Raw genomic sequence first — 16,910 nt, 5'->3', positions numbered from 1 at the left:
TACATTAATGAGGAAAAAAAATTAACTTAAATGATTTTAGCAAATGGCTGCAATATAACAAAGAGTGAAAAATTGAAGTGGGTCTGAATACTTTCCGTACCCACTGTATATATATATATATATATTTATTAATCAGGTCTTTATATTGCATGAGGGTGATCATATTTGGCAGTCTGTGGAATCTAAAAGATTGAAAACCTCTGCTTTAAAAAACACTTCCTGTCCTGTTGTTTCTCATCATTTCAATCGTTTCTGCTCCTGAGCTGAGAGGAGATCCCATCGCAAGCATCTCAGTCACCTCTCACTGCTGTTGCCATGGAGATCAGAATACATGTCCAAATGCAGAGCGGTGTGTTAGTCACAGCGCTCTGAAGCACAGAGCGGCTCAAAGCAAACAAATCACGGGGAATTAAACGCACATGTAGTGTGTGTGTGTTTTGTATGAGGGACCCACATCCTGCTCACACACAGATAAGATAACGACGATGCGTTTCAAAAGAACACAGCGTCTTCTAGTGTTGCCTAGCAACCGCATCAGATGCTGAAAGCAGGTCAGAGAGAAGATGCTTTAACGAGCCACTTCAGCAGCCAATCAGACTCAAAACGCATCGCAGTAACGGCCGTGCCGGTTGGTCGACGCTGCCGCGAGAGACCGCTAGTAGCCAGTAGGGGGGATGGGAGCATTATGAAATATGATTTATGCTGATTAAAATGTGCTTGAGCCCGATGAGTCATTAAATATCGTCAAAGTCAGACTGTCTCGTCCTCTCTCTCGATCCGTCCGTTTGTCTCACCGGTGAAAATGGGGCAGAGTTTCCCCCAGCAGGTGATTCCTCCCTCAGAGGTGAACTGGCCGAGTGCCACCTCCAGAAAGAAGACGGGCAAACCTCCGCCAAACAGAAATATGAAGTAGGGGATGAGAAATGCACCTGGAAACACAATCACAAGATAAGGCAGGCATTACACAAACTCAGCAAAGAAAGCCACATTACAGGAAGCGAAATGACCAGAAACGCAACAAAATCAACAAAAATTATGCTTGCATTCATGTATTACAGTGGACATCTCTGAAAGTACTCCTACCACTAAAAGTACCATTTATATTATTGTACTGCTTAAATAATACACATTTTTGTATTATTAAAGCACTTGAATAAAAATACAAGCTTCTCATTTTTTGCATATTATGCAAAAATGATGGTAATATTATAGTATAATAATAATACAACAGTATGTCACAGATGCTATTGAAAGCTGTGTTTTCATTGTTAACTATTAAAAATAGTATTATATAGTGTTATTAGTATTATAGCACTTGTATGTCATTGCTCTTTTGTTGATTTTGATTGCTAACATTGTCCTCATTTGTAAGTTGCTTTGGATAAAAGCATCTGCTAAATGACTAAATGTAAATGTAAAAATCATTTCTGTTAATTGGAATAAAGCTGAAATAAAATATAAATTCCAAATGAAAAACATAAACTTAAAAAGCTTTAAAAAGTTGCCTTGGCGACTAACTAAAATAAAATAAACGTAGAAAAATTACTAAAGCTGAAATAAAAAATAAATAAATAAAAGCTAAATAGAAATACAATTCTAAAAGCACACAACAAAATTACTAAAAATTAAAATAAAATTAAAATTACAACTGAAAATATGAAAATAAAAGCTAATTCTAAATATTAATAAACACAATAGTGTATAAATATTACTACATATAGTATTATATTTAGTACTGGTATAGTATTATATATTTATTAGCACATAACAGAATACAATATATTAATATTTTAACTTGTAAATCATGCAGAAGGTCAAAATGTATTATAAACACTCTTCTGCCTTTTTAAAATAGGAACAGATTTGCACACAAACATTTCTGCAATGAGCTCAAAGGTTTAAAGCGATAGCTCACCCAAAAATAACATTTGTCATCACTTACTCACCCTCATGTTTTTCCAAACCTGAAGAACAAATGTGATCCTGGACCACAAAACCAGTCATAAGGGTCAATTTCTTTAAATTGAGATTTATACATCAGCTGAAATACGTTCTCTCGCGCGAACTCATTCGGGAGTGGTGACTTTCCACGTATTCCCAACTTCTGAGCCTGCTCGCCTGAAGTTATGGTTGATTGCTCTTCGGCTGGATATCAACACACCCATTAACGTAAACTACGGCAGAGCGCGTACACACCTCACGCACCGGATGCCGTGCGCGCGCTCAAGGAAGTTGGACATGGTGTATTAGAGGTAAAAAATGATATAAATACTGTTCGGTTTCTCGCACAAACCGATCGTTTCGTGTCTTAGGACATCAATGTGTCGTCACGAGCCGCAGGGTTTAATTTGGATTTGTCTGTGCATGTTTTTTTTACTCTCATAGATTTTGTTACCATTGCCATGCATTATACGACTGATAGACTGCAACGGTTAAAGTTAAAAATCATCATATGTGTTCTACTGAAGAAACAAAGTCACCTACATCTTGGATGCCCTGAGGGTAAGCAGATAAACATCAAATTTTCATTTTTGGGTGAACCATCCCTTTAAGACTGGCTTTGTGCTCCAGGGTCACATATGAAGAATGTTGGTAACCAAAACTAACAGTTGCCAGTAGCCATTGACTTCCATAGTATTCTTTTCCACACTATGGAAATCAATGGCTACCGGCAACTGTTCGGTTACCAAATTTCTTCAAAATATCTTCTTTTGTGTTCAACAGAAGAAAGAAACTCTTAGAGTTTTGGAACAACTTGAGGGTGAGTAAATAATGACAGAATTTTTATTTTTGGGTGAACTATCCCTTTAATGTCACAAGATTATGTTTGCATGTGACATTAGCCGCTATTTACAGTACACAAAGACCGAAAAGTGTTACCTCAAACATATTTTGTTGACATATTAAACATGTAAACACCCTCACCTCCGCCATTCTTGTAGCAGAGGTACGGGAAACGCCAAACGTTGCCTAACCCGACGAAACCTCCGGCCACGGAGAGCACGAAATCCAGCTTGCTGGCCCATTTCTCCCGCTGTGGCGCTTTGCCCTCCGCCTCGTCTTCAGGACGCGTGCCGGGACTCTTACCGGGAGACGGCTTCAACGTGTCCTTATGGAAATCTTTGAGACACTGCAACTTTTCCTTCTGTGCCATACTGAGAACCAGAGAGGAGACGGGGTTGAGAATGATTTACACTACCGAACCGAACAAAACAAATGAATACTTTTATTCAGCAAAGATTCATTCAATGAATGAAGTGACAGCCATTTAATGTTATAAAATAATTCTATTTAATAAATGCTGTTTTTTGACCTTTATATTCATCAGAGAATCCTGAAAAAAAAAAAATTACAACATTAAGTAGAAATGTTTCTTAGATATCAGAATGATTTCTGAAGATCATGTGACACTGAAGACTGGAGTAATGATGCTGAAATTTCAGCATTGCTTCACAGAAATCAATTACATTTAAACGTATAATATTAACATAGAAAACAGATTAAAATGATTTCACAATATTACAGTTTTTACTGTATTTCTCATCAAATAAATGGAGCCATGCCGACAACTTTTATAAACATTCAAACATTTTATCAAACAGTAAATATCTATTTATATGTGTGACTGAGCTGGAAAACCTTCATGAAGACCCATGAGGATAGAATAGATCTCATAACAGATAAATAAACAGAAAATCTGAGCTATGAAATCACATCCACTGACATGTACTGTTACATAAGACAGATCTAGAAGCAAATCTCAGTGCTGCTGACTGCTTAAAGCTCATGCAAAGCATTCCTAGGAATCATTTGAATAACACCGAAGCCTCAAGAACTAACATGTACACAACTATGTAAAGCGTGACTGATACATACAGAAAAGGTTTAAATGGCGTTTTATAGAGTGCTCCAGCTGAGAGTAAGACATGAGCTCTTGAAATGAGATTCAGGCCGAGCAGGAAGCTGAGAAGGCCGTTCTCCAGTCTGATATCCTGTTTGAAACTCACACTGACGCTGATAAACCAGCTCACTCATTACACGTGTCCTAGTTGGCCAGAGCCCTTTTCTCTGTACGTTTCGGGGTTTGATACCATTTTTGTATCTATATTTTTATCAGCAGCTTTTCTATTCCTATCAGGATTTACAGTGGGTACGGAAAGTATTCAGACCCGGTGGCAGCATCATGCTGTGGGGGTGTTTTTCAGCTGCAGGGACAGGACGACTGGTTGCAATCGAGGGAACGATGAATGCGGCCAAGTACAGGGATATCCTGGATGAAAACCTTCTCCAGAGTGCTCAGGACCTCAGACTGGGCCGAAGGTTTACCTTCCAACAAGACAATGACCCTAAGCACACAGCTAAAATAACGAAGGAGTGGCTTCACAACAACCTGTGACTGTTCTTGAATGGCACAGCCAGAGCACTGACTTAAACACAATTGAGCATCTCTGGAGAGACCTAAAAATGGCTGTCCACCAACGTTTACCATCCAACCTGACAGAACTGGAGAGGATCTGCAAGGAGGAATGGCAGAGGATCCCCAAATCCAGGTGTGAAAAACTTGTTGCATCTTTCCCAAAAAGACTCATGGCTGTATTAGATCAAAAGGGTGCTTCTACTAAATACTGAGCAAAGGGTCTGAATACTTAGGACCATGTGATATTTCAGTTTTTCTTTTTTAATAAATCTGCAAAAATGTCAACGATTCTGTGTTTTTCTGTCAATATGGGGTGCTGTGTGTACATTAATGAGGAAAAAAAATTAACTTAAATGATTTTAGCAAATGGCTGCAATATAACAAAGAGTGAAAAATTGAAGGGGGTCTGAATACTTTCCGTACCCACTGTATCTAAGGATAAGCTTTCGGATGAAGCCTGGACAGATACGACAGGTTGTATTGCTCCTGTAAACCCTCAAATGTTTCCATTTAGCATTTTTTGTCATTTAATACAGTTTTCATTACAAATTATATTGTCAGCACAAAAATGCAAAGTTGAGTTGAAAATGCAATTTGACAATGTCTAGTATTTTCTCGGTCACTCTTCTTTACGCAACATGAACAAAATGTTTTTATTACAAAAATAATACAAAGTATAGTGTTATAAATGTACATACATTTTTAAAAACTCAAAATATACAAAAGTTTCGAGGATTTATGATGCTGTTGACCATTGAAACGCCTCATCACAGTCTTGTGAAAATCTTAAAGGTCCCCTGAAGTGCCTTGAAACACGCAGCGTTATTCTATGTGGTGACGTAATTTCAACTGAAACAGGAAGATAGGGCGGGACATATCGAGCAGCCCCGCCCCATTTTTAAATTAGCCAATAGCGTTTTGTTTATATCTACACGGGTCAGAGGGAGCCGTTGAGCTCGGTAAAGCCACATTTGACAGCCACAGTCTAATAGATTACCCCCTAGATTCAATATGAAACTCTTAGTAAAACAAAATAGTGATCATAATCATGCTGAGGCTGTGTAGTTTTAAAAGTGTTTAATATATGCCGACTCGCGCATATGATCCACTTCGTGCGATCTTGTCTCTGGACCGGAGCCAAAGTCCGGATCAGACTGTGTGTGCTGCCGCGGTTCCCGTGACACAACGTGAAACCAGAACTCATTTGCCCCAATCGAAAGCATACACTGTCTGAATCGTTCCCTCTCGCCTACATTGTGCACTACGTGCCATTCACTGTACAGGAAATACTACACTGTGAACAAGCGACCGATCTCAGCCGCAGCTTCAGCGTCTATTTAGGGGGCGGGCGCTTCGGCTTCTAGAGAGCGTTTGATTGGTCAGAAGATTTGATGAGAAGATGAAGTACGATGTGACGTCAAAAAAAAGGAAGTGACGAACTGCAAGCTTTGAATGCTTATATCTTCTAAATGCGAATTTTGTCACTGTTTTGGAGCACACTGCCTATAGATAACCTTAAGACTAATATATTGATACTAACACCCAAAAAACTTTAATTTTGATTTCATGGGGACTTTAAGCTCTTTCAACATCAGATTCCAACGAGCCATTAAATCTCAAAAAGTCCATCTTATCTTATCTGGAGAACAAGCAATGTGTCAATTTCTTGTGAAATAAAACTGATAAGAACTCCACACCAATAAGTGGAATGTGACTGGTTCGTCTGGGTCACCAGAGAGTCAGAAACGCTAAACTCGGAGCGCTAGACTCATACTAGTCAAATGCCCTTGTGTCAGTGTAGCTTTGGCCATGAGCAAAGAAATGTTGCAGGGTCACAGCTCAGCTTATCTCGGTCACCAGCAGCCTCTTTCAACCTTCCTCGACCCCAATAATGACCTTCTAAACATGCCCGGATCTCTCATTAGCCTTCATATAGATAAACACTGATAGCTCACTATCAACAAAAGCTATGTAAATGCATGTTTAATCAACCAATGGCGTAAGCAGAGAAGAAAGAACCAAGACAATGTATCAGAAGGCCACAACAACAGAAAGCTGCAATTTAACCTTGTCTGGATATTCAGCTGTGAAGGTTATAAACACAAATTGGATGTATTAAAATAGGCTACTCAAAACATGTGGAAAGGGGATAAAAAAATGGTCTAATGCTCTAATTATACTCAAAAACCAATAAAGGAAAGCTCACAAAGCAAATGGGATATTATAAACTGAAATGACAACATTTAATCTAAAGCCATTATCTATAATGGAAGGTCAGATACTCTAATGTTAGTTCATTGTTGTCTAGTCATTCAAAAACTGATGTTTAAAACTATGCCAACTTTGCACAATACAAAATCAGTAAGGGTTAGGGATCAAAAAGATCCAGATTTAGAACATGGTGCAATGATATTGCAGTATTTTTGTGGCATTTTACCACATATTGTTGCAATACCATGGTCTATAGCAGTCATAATAACAGGTAACATTCCCATAATAACTTTCATTGACGTTTTTTTTTATGTTAGGAATAAATGTTGAAATAATATTTATGGAACGTTATTACAACATTATTAATATTTGATATACTTTATCGTGATGTTGAGAGTAAATGTTCTGACAAATAAAAAATGGGTGTTTTAATCATTAAGAGAGTGTTTAAATGTAATGTTCCTATAACGTTTTCAAAATGATAGAATGGAATGCTCTCCTAAAGTTCACATAACCAAGTAACTTTCTTAATTTAAAAAATTGGATGTTTAGAATGTAAAAAAAAAAAAATCGGAAAATACCATTTTCATGTTTTCAAAACAATAAAATGGAATGTTCCTGAATGTTTTGAACGTTCAGAAATAGTGTTTTCATAGCAGTTTCTAAAAAAAAATGTCAACATTAATCAAATATTCAAATGTAACGTTCTCATAACATTTTCTAAATGATATAACGGAATGTTCTTCTAATGTTCACATAACCAAGAAGTAACATTCTTAACACATTAACAAACTGGACGTTTCGAACGTTTAAAAACATGCATAAATAACGTTTTCATAGCTATAGCCTATGTTTCATCGAACATAGTTTTTATAGCTGGGAATCAAGTGTATGGCACTGCCACCGTACTTTTCTCAGTGGTATTGAGGATTCTGCAAGGTAATCTCATGTCATGCATTATAAAACTAAATCTGTCTGCTCTCAAAATTAAAACCTGAAAAATATTCCGCTCGCCCGCGACGGGTGTCCTAATTCTCCGGCGCGCGCTCCTGATTAAATTACATTTTTTATGCGTGTTTAATTTGGAAACACCAGCTACGGAATAAATTACAACCCCCCCTAAACAAGCTTTTAGGATATTGCAAGTTCGCATGACAAACAGACATTGCACGAGCCACAATAAAAGGCTGCGCGTGCGGACACGCCTCAAACTCTCATTCATTTGTGAACCAATTACATCTCTAATGCATATCCATCAGCGAGGGGTTTGCATTTACCACACTAGACCAATAATGGACAAGAGAAGAAGTTAATTTGTTGGCTGTGCCCCAATAACCTACATTGTGTCTGTGCGGTGTTAAATGAACCCATTGCATGTTTGAGACCGATCTGTCTCCAGCGGTGTCAGTGTTTACATGCAGGAGCAGAGCAGAATAAATTCACATTAACCTACATTTTTATTGAGCTGTTAAAGCGTGCGCTATGAGAATGATGCTCTGTGTTGGTCCTGAGGGTGCTGTCACAAGCCTTTCGCTGGCTATATTAGACCGGAACACTGTTAACCAGTACTTACAATTCATCTTTAATTACGGTGCATCTAAAATAAATTGACTGCATTTAATATCAAATGACACTAAGCTTCCAAAAGCCTGTGAGCACATTTGTGCACAACAACTAAGGCACATAGCTTCCAATACAATACCAGAAACGCTACATTTGAGGAACAAGGTTTTTGTATTATATTCTAATTAGAACTGTTGAAAGGCAAAACAGTTTAAAGTCTTTTCCAATTCAAAGCAGAGACCATGTATCGTTCTTTGACAAAAAATAAATGAGTTAATTAAAAAAAAATGGATCTTCTCAAAGATGCAAATCAGTGAATTGTAATTTAACATATATTTTAATAATAAAAAATGACCGTATATCCGCCTTAGACAAAAATACACGAGTACTTAAAACGTTAATAAAATGTAGGCTACATAAAGATGCTCTTAAAGATACAGTTCAGCCTCTACTGACCTGTAAGGTGTCACTCACCTGACAATGCAATTTATAGCTCAAGTCCGTTTCTTGTTCTTTTGTCTTCTTGTGGTTAAGCTACAAAGCGAGGGAAATAATCTTTACACCCTCTCCCCCCGACTTCTGTCTTATATGCGAGCGCATGTGATAACGGAGAGAGTGGAAAAACACCAGGCTCTCATGCAACAGGAGCGTTTCTTAAAGAGACAAACACACGCTACTTGGTAATGAGTTTGTATGATATGACACCAGCAGGGGGCACAGAAGCTTGCATCCACCATCGAGTCTCATTCATTCAAATATCACAATGTTTTGGTCACGATTAATGTATATTTAAAACTGACTTAGTTTTCACATATTAGTACGTGACATACTAAACCAATTTCTAAAAAAGTATTTCTTGAAAATCCTCCTTCGGTAAATCACAAACGACTGTGATTAGTCTATGCTTAGCAGCGCTGAGAAAAGTAACAGGTATCACGTGATAACGGCGAGCTCCCAAGCTGTTTCAGCAGCGGTCTGGACAAGAGTTTACATCTGAATAATGGTGCTGAAAACATTGTTATTCATTTAATCAAAGAGCGTCGAGTTAAGAGTTAATAATAAGATTACATATTTAGACGCGTCCAAACAGACCAATCATATGAAAGCGTTTAGTTACCAAACCCCGCCCATTCAGGATTCCGCTCTCAGATTGATTGCCTTTCCAGTGTTGCCAATTTAGCAATTTTGTTGCTAAATTTTGCAACTTTTCAATTCAATGTTGTATATAAAAAAAGTTATTTATATTTTAACATTATATTATGCATTTATATTATTTTACGAACAAATCTAAATTAACATAAAAATATAGAGTTTTTTAATGTAGTGACACAATTTTGCGTTGTGATTACGTAATGACGTCATCACGCAATGACATCACAACGTCATTTAGCAACTTTTAGCAACAAATCGAACTTCCTTTAGCAACTTCCCCTGAAAATTAGTTGGCAACACTGTGCCCTTCTCCTCATTCGCGATTTTGATGTTAATCAGGACGGAGACTGCTGTTCTCGTCACTATACTGGACAGCAAAGCGTCATTCCATCATAAGCCCTCGATGACTAACAAGCCATACATTTTTTCCAATGTGTTTTTTAAGTTCCAGTCTGTGTGCCAAAGCAACATCTCTAGATATAGTGCAAAAGTGAGGTCACATGAAAGGGTCAGTGGCCTTGTGAGGGGATAGCTAATCTACCTAGTCTCAAAACTTCAGGATCAACTTAGAGAAAGAGTAAGGGTGGGGTGGAGAGGGCGTATATGTCCAAAGTCTGATTGTATGGCAACAATGCTGAGCTAATCGTGTCTGCCAATCACAGCAAAGCCAAAGGATTGTGATCCTCGGTGGTGTTTTTCCATAAAGTGTGCCACGATGCCTTCACAAGTCCTTGTCTCTCCTTTTCTTATCTGCTTTAATAAAATCTTATGATTGCGTGATCACAATCCAAGGTCACGGATATCAAGGTCTATTTGAAGCTATTGCAGTACATTTGTGCTCTTACAAAGAGTTTGGTCACCCAAATTCATGGCATACGCATGTGTGAGATAGTCTGCAGACAGATGGCCTGTCCATGTGCCCACACTGTGCTGATCACTCAAAGGCATCAGCTGCGGTCATCACAGCCTCTCGCTGCTTCGCTTCTATTATTTTTGTGCATGTCGATGTGCATGCCACATACATGTGACTATATCTAAACTGTCGATGCACAAATATGTTACATGTTTTAGGAAACGATATATGGTGAGAATTTAGTATCAAAAATGCTCGTTGAATGGTCCGAATACACTGTGATGCAATATTAATATATAAACCAACTTAAAATGACATGCTTCTTAAAAAACTAATTTGTAGCATCTAAAACACGTATTGAATGGTCACTTTGGTTATATATTATGTAGCTCATAATTTTATATTTAATGTAAATGATATTATATATCAACCAACTTAAAATTACATGCATTGGCTGTTCAAATACAAGGTATTATCTAAAAACCTTGTTAAATGGTCAGAATACACTGTGTATATTATACAACTCATAATTGTATATTTCGTATTTAAATAAATATTAATATATTAATCATCTTAAATTGGCATGACATACATTTTAACTAGTATCTAAAATACTTGTTGAATAGTCATATATTTTATGGCTCATAATTGTATATTTCACGTTTAAATGAAGTAATATTAATATATCAACTAATTTGAAATGACATTGCCTTTTTAAAAACACTATTAACCAACTTAAAATGACATGCATTGCCTTGTTTTAATTAATCAATTAAATAAATTTTACGTTTTATCTGAAATACTTGAACAGCCAGAATACATTGTTATTACACACCTCATATTACACAGCTTATAACTGTATATTTAATATTTCAATAATACAATATTAACAGCCAACTGAATGGTCTGTGATTATATACTGTGATTATATATCTCTTAATTGTACATTTTATAATGATACAATATGAATATATCAACCAACTTAAAATGACATGCATTGCCTTTTTCACTATATTTAAAATACTTGTTAAATAGCCAAAATACACTGTGATTATCAATGTAATATTTTTGTGGTATTATGTTAATATATCCAACCTAAATTGACATGCATTGCCTTTTTAAATATAAAAATGTACTGTATGATAAAGTAACGTGTACAGTTAATCAGTTAACAAGTTTTCATTTTACAATCTTTTTCGAATAAAATGACTCACATTTTTAAAGCGTACTTCTAGAAAATTATCAAACTACATTTTTAATTCAAATGTCCATAATGCCAATCTCCATTTGCACAGCAAATTTGAATGTGAGTCTAAAATCCCTTTCCTTTTCCCTTCTCAGTTGTGTATATGATTTATTGCTCTTCTTTTTCATGCTCATATGAAGCACTTTGAATGACCAGCATTAAGACAGTGTTGTGCGCCATTAAGACAATGTTGAAGTCAACAAGAATTCTAATAGTTCCCAGCAAGAGTATGTGAGCGTTTAGTGTGATGGTGAACGGGGTTGCCAGGTTTCCTCGCCGCTCTCTGGAGCCGCTGGTCTCCCAGGAGGAGATTAAAGAGCGAGGCAATGGAACGGGTTGTTTTTTTATCCATGCCAAAATAATAGCAGTAAATCAGCTCAGCTCCAGAGTGCTGAGTCCAGCTGTATTCAGCTTGTGTAATGCTGACATTTGCATGTGATGAGATCTCTTTGCCTGCATTTAAATTGAATTCTAAGCAGCGGTATGCGAAGAGCTCATTGTTACTTGTTAATTATTGGTGCTGTCATTAGATTCCCGGTGTCATGTGGCTGGATTCGCGGTAGTAGTTTTGATAGAGATTTTGGAGCTGTATTTTTACGGACATGTGAAGCAGGTGGACTATGGGAAGAGTCATGTGCCGCCACAGTAAGCCTCTTTCACACTCACATGCGCTCTGTTTGTGTCACAGGGCAGCTGGGGAATACTGAAAGATTTCATTCACACGCTGACGCCAAAACGTAAAATACTCACCAAACTGCCATGATACACATAGACTGACACATGCTGCGCTTGAGTTAAACTGTTAGAACAATGCAGGAGAACTACGACACTTCAACCTCCCAACAATGCTTTGATCGCAGCAGGAAATACATTCATGGGGTTCATGAACTCCGGCGGCTGCTTGGAAAGAATGTGTGATTAAACCTATAAAACAGAAAATTAGCAGATTAAAATAAGTAGTCCGAGTTAATATCATGCTTTCTTCAGTTTCTTTTAAAGGCATTAAAGCCCAGATATATAAATGTGTGTCTACATATGCTACTTTGGTCTATTTCTTTTTATTATTAAATGACTTAATATACATACTATGATATGGGAACGGATTCAAAAGGTTGTCTGGTTTAGTTTTGATGCAGGGGTACTTCAGCCTATATTCAGAAATATACTTTGGATTCTCAGTACTTCTGTAAGCTGCAGGAGGACATACATGTGACATTTTGGATATATTTGTTTAACATTTGATTAGTATTTAAGCATTAAGGATATTTGCCTACTTGTCAGACTTCAGCCTGCCATTCTCCTTTCATTTTGGCAGAAAATATTGCTACAATGGTAATTCTGTGTAAAGAACACATGCCTACTTTAGCAGGGTTAAATAAACTACTAAATTCTCTGACCCCACTTATATGACTCTCTAATGACCCCCAAGAATATTTGAAACTTAAATAAATAAATGTATTTAAGTTTTATATTCTTATATTATACACATTTATATTATATATTAATATAAAATTAAATATTATTGTTATATAAAATAATGAATTTAAATGTTAAATATTTTCTAATAATATTATAAAATATTATAATTATTTGTATATTATATAAATGTATTTATAATATATGTAAACATAATATATAATGATTTTATTTTTAATTTGAAGGTTTTAGGGATTTTTTTTAGTGATTATATAGTTTTTATTCATTTTATTTCCGTGTTAGTTTTTGTAAAACTATATACGTTTTTTTTAAATGTAAAATCTATATAGGATATAATTTTCAGCATCATTATGCCATCTTCAGTGTCACATGATCCTTCAGAAATCATTCTAATATACTGCTTATCTTAGATTTTAATAATATTCTATTTTGATCAAATAAATGCAGCCTTGGTGAGCATAAGAGACTTCATTCAAAGACATTATAAATCCTAATTATCCTAGTTTTTGTTTACATATAGCCTACCCCAAAATTCATTTGTAGACAGTGTAATGATCTTCAGCAGTACTTATAAAGTATTCAGCATCTGATGAATTGTGAGTAATAGCACATATGACCGCGTCTTAATCAAATAAATGTGCTTTTGGAGGTTTGATGTGAGAAGACATCAGCAGATCTGGCCTGAGCTCAGCGAGTGATCTGAGATCTGTGGCTGTAGTTTGATCACCAGTGAGTCTCTTCACGGTAAAGATCCAGCGCTGTCAGGTTATTAGGGATTCACGGCGTGCCGGTGACTCAGGGATCACAAACACACACGGCTCTCGGGAAAGATGTCAGAGAAACGATGCTGCTCTGACAGGCCTTCATCCCTCACTTGACTCGGTTGTCATGGTAATTCTGCCTCCTGTTGCCTGGAGAAACATAAAAACCCAGACTGAAGCTTTGGCAAGTTACGAAACTCCAGCAAACGAGTCTTTTCAATGAGTTTTCAGAGGTTTAGAAGCTATTAGAACCAAGGAGGGACATACTGTATAAGCAGCTCATAAATCTCTCATAAATACTGAGAGATCAAAACCTCTGGGACCACACTGAACATTTGGGCTCTTAATTTAAACTTGGGAATACAGAAATGTCACCATTTCTATTTCGAAATGTTATTTTTGAAATTTAATTTGTCTGAGTGTTGCTGTCCAAAAAAAAAACACCTATTAACATACTTTGATTTTTTTAACTCAAAAAAAAAAAAAAATCGACTTTTTACTCAATATGCTGACAGTACAGTTTATAATAATACATTTGTATCAAATTAAAAAACTACTTCTAGGTCAAAATGTAAACAAATTGGGCTTAATTGTTGTCATTAAAGAATAAAAGGAAGAAAAAAAACGAATATACTGTGAAATGTATGCTTTTTTAACTTAATATATTACTCTTTACTCAAAATTTACTGACAATAAGATTTGTATTAATAAAAATGTATGTAAACAAATTTGGTTGTGTTGATGTCATTAAAGCAAAATGAAAAAAAAAAACACTAATATACTCTGAATATTATGTTTTTAATGCTATATTTTCAAATTTTCTCTCAAAATATACTGATAATAACATTTGTAATAATAATTTTGTATTAAATTAAAGGAAAATTCTAACTTAATATATTTCCAACTCTTTACTCAAAATTTACTGATAAGATTTGTATTAATAAAAATGTATGTAAACAAATTTGGTTGTGTTGATGTCATTAAAGCAAAATTAAAAAAAAATACTAGTGCAATCTGAATATTATGTTTTTTATGCTATGTTTTCAAATTTTCTCTCAAAATATACTGATAGTAACATTTGTAATAATAATTTTGTATTAAAGGGAAATTCTTGATCAATTTTGTAAACCAATTTTTGTGTTGCTGTCATTAAAGCACAAGAAAAAATACTAACATACAATGAAATATTTAGTTTTGAACTCTATATTTGTAACTTTTCACTCAGAATATACCGATAACATTTGTAATAATAAATATCTATTAAATGTTAAGGTCAAAATGTAAATCAATTTGGCTTGAGTGTTGACGTAAAAAAACATTGATGTATTCAGAATTGTAATTTTTAAACTCAAAATATTTTAAACTTTTCTGTTAAAATATGCTCACAATACAATTTGTAATACATTTGTAAAAAGAAAAGACATACTAATGTGCTATTTATATATTACTCAAAATATACTGATAACATTTGTAATAATAAATATGTATTAAATAAAATATTTATTTATAAAAATTACTTTTCATTGACAAAACAATTTGTAATAAGCAAATTTGGCTTGAGTAATATACTCAGACTATTCTAATTATAACAGACATTTGTATTACATTTAAAAATGCAGAATGGACTTTTTTTCCCCCCAGAGTTCTCTTCTCAGACTTCTCCAAAGGTAAATCAAACAGACCCACAAGTAATATGTACATTAAATAATATTTATTTTTGCTCACTTATGTACATCCCATTCATTCAGAGCATCCCACAATAAATCATATGAAAGGAAACCGCGATGCCAACGCATGTGGGATTTTCTCCAGAAACAAACACACACAAACTCACCAAGTACTGCTGAGCACACGAGCACAGCATATACTTTAAGACCAGCATAAAAAATTAACAAATGATTTTAGCAAATGGCTGCAATATAACAAAGAGTGAAAAATTTAAGGGGGTCTGAATACTTTCCGTACCCACTGTAAAAGGCTAGGAAACAAAATCAAACCAATGCAGGAAAACATGTTAAGGTGGAGAAATATTAAGTACTTTATTCATTCATTGAGTAATTCTATGCAAATATTGCATGCATATTACCAGAAGTCTGTGGATGCAAAGCTGGAAAACTTCTCTATCAGTGCTGGAAGATGTAAGTGAACACATTTCGAGGCATAAATAATTATCTACTTGCTTAAACAAATGGCAAACTCTCACACAAACACCAGAGAGAACGCAAGTGAAATCATTCTTGGAGGATGTTTTGAATTGTCAGTCCTATCATGAACACCAAAAATGTGAAAATCTCAAAAAAGATTCTTTTTCAGTGCACTCCTTTTCTCAAATGCATGTCAATAAATCATTCTTTCCTTAAAGAATGGCCTCATCCTAGATTAATCATTGGCTCAAATCATATTCGGTGATGTAACAGCATTGTTTTGACTCATAACTTAAAAGTTTCCTATAAAGCTTGCTAAATATTCTGCTACATCTGTCATGACGCATGTGGAAGAATGAACAGCGTATGTCCAAATATCACGAAGAACTTGTTCTGATATATAAAGCTCACGACCGGTGAAATGTCAAAATGTCAAGCTTTCGTCTCTCTTTTTGTTCATAAAAAAACAACTGAAGACAGGAAGCTTCTCTGCATCATAACAGGCCACTGTAAGATGACGCACACCGACTCCATATATGCATGTTTTTGGTTAGATTCGACCATATTAGTTTGTTACTGCTAATGTGGTGCTAGTTTGCTACTTTGGATTATCTGTGCATGTAAAGCATTTGGTAGCATTTGATTGATCCGCCAGCACCGTGCTCTCTCCAGACCTCATGTTAGTTGTGTTTCTCAGCACTCCAGCCCGATGCTGGCCAGCAGGAGCTCCAGGGCGCTGAGTTTCTGGTTGGCCTCCTCGATGGCGCTGTACGTCTGAACGTTACTGGCGATGTGGAAACGGATCTCGTCTACCAGAGGGATGGAATCAGTTTCCTGCCTGGCGGCCACATTCCCAGCATCCTCTCTGATCATATCAGCGAACTCTGGCCTTTCCACCAGCTGAAACAAATATAAATTCATTAACTCCTTAATCAATGTTGAAAATGAAAGGGATAGTTCACCCAAAAATGAAAATGTGATGTTTATCTGCTTACCCCCAGGGCATCCAAGATGTAGGTGACTTTGTTTCTTCAGTAGAACACAAACGAAGGTTTTTAACTCAAACCATTGCAGTCTGTCAGTCTTATAATGGAAGTGAATGGGAATCACGGCTTTGAGAGTCAAA

At 35.8% G+C, this 16,910-nt stretch overlaps 2 protein-coding genes across 2 annotated transcripts in view; both read right to left on the bottom strand.

Moving 5' to 3' along the window:
- The window catches only part of LOC107696920 (sodium- and chloride-dependent taurine transporter-like), a 24,404-nt gene extending 15,616 nt beyond the window's left edge, over positions 1-8,788 (bottom strand). Inside the window, exons 1-3 of the mRNA XM_016497492.1 lie at positions 8,666-8,788; positions 2,926-3,155; positions 795-929 (exon numbers count right to left, since the gene is read on the bottom strand). Coding sequence (XP_016352978.1) covers positions 795-929; positions 2,926-3,154 — 364 coding nt within the window. The 5' untranslated portion in view covers position 3,155; positions 8,666-8,788. The remainder of the gene's footprint in view (positions 1-794; positions 930-2,925; positions 3,156-8,665) is intronic.
- A 6,825-nt stretch (positions 8,789-15,613) lies between these two features.
- Positions 15,614-16,910, bottom strand: part of LOC107696919 (ankyrin repeat and BTB/POZ domain-containing protein 1-like) — an 11,049-nt gene continuing 9,752 nt past the window's right edge. Inside the window, exon 12 of the mRNA XM_016497491.1 lies at positions 15,614-16,684. Coding sequence (XP_016352977.1) covers positions 16,478-16,684 — 207 coding nt within the window. The 3' untranslated portion in view covers positions 15,614-16,477. The remainder of the gene's footprint in view (positions 16,685-16,910) is intronic.

This window comes from Sinocyclocheilus anshuiensis, unplaced genomic scaffold (assembly GCF_001515605.1).
Source record: "Sinocyclocheilus anshuiensis isolate Anshui unplaced genomic scaffold, SAMN03320099.WGS_v1.1 scaffold1083, whole genome shotgun sequence".
Taxonomy (NCBI): domain Eukaryota; kingdom Metazoa; phylum Chordata; class Actinopteri; order Cypriniformes; family Cyprinidae; genus Sinocyclocheilus; species Sinocyclocheilus anshuiensis.
This window is presented reverse-complemented; position numbering and strand designations above follow the sequence as displayed.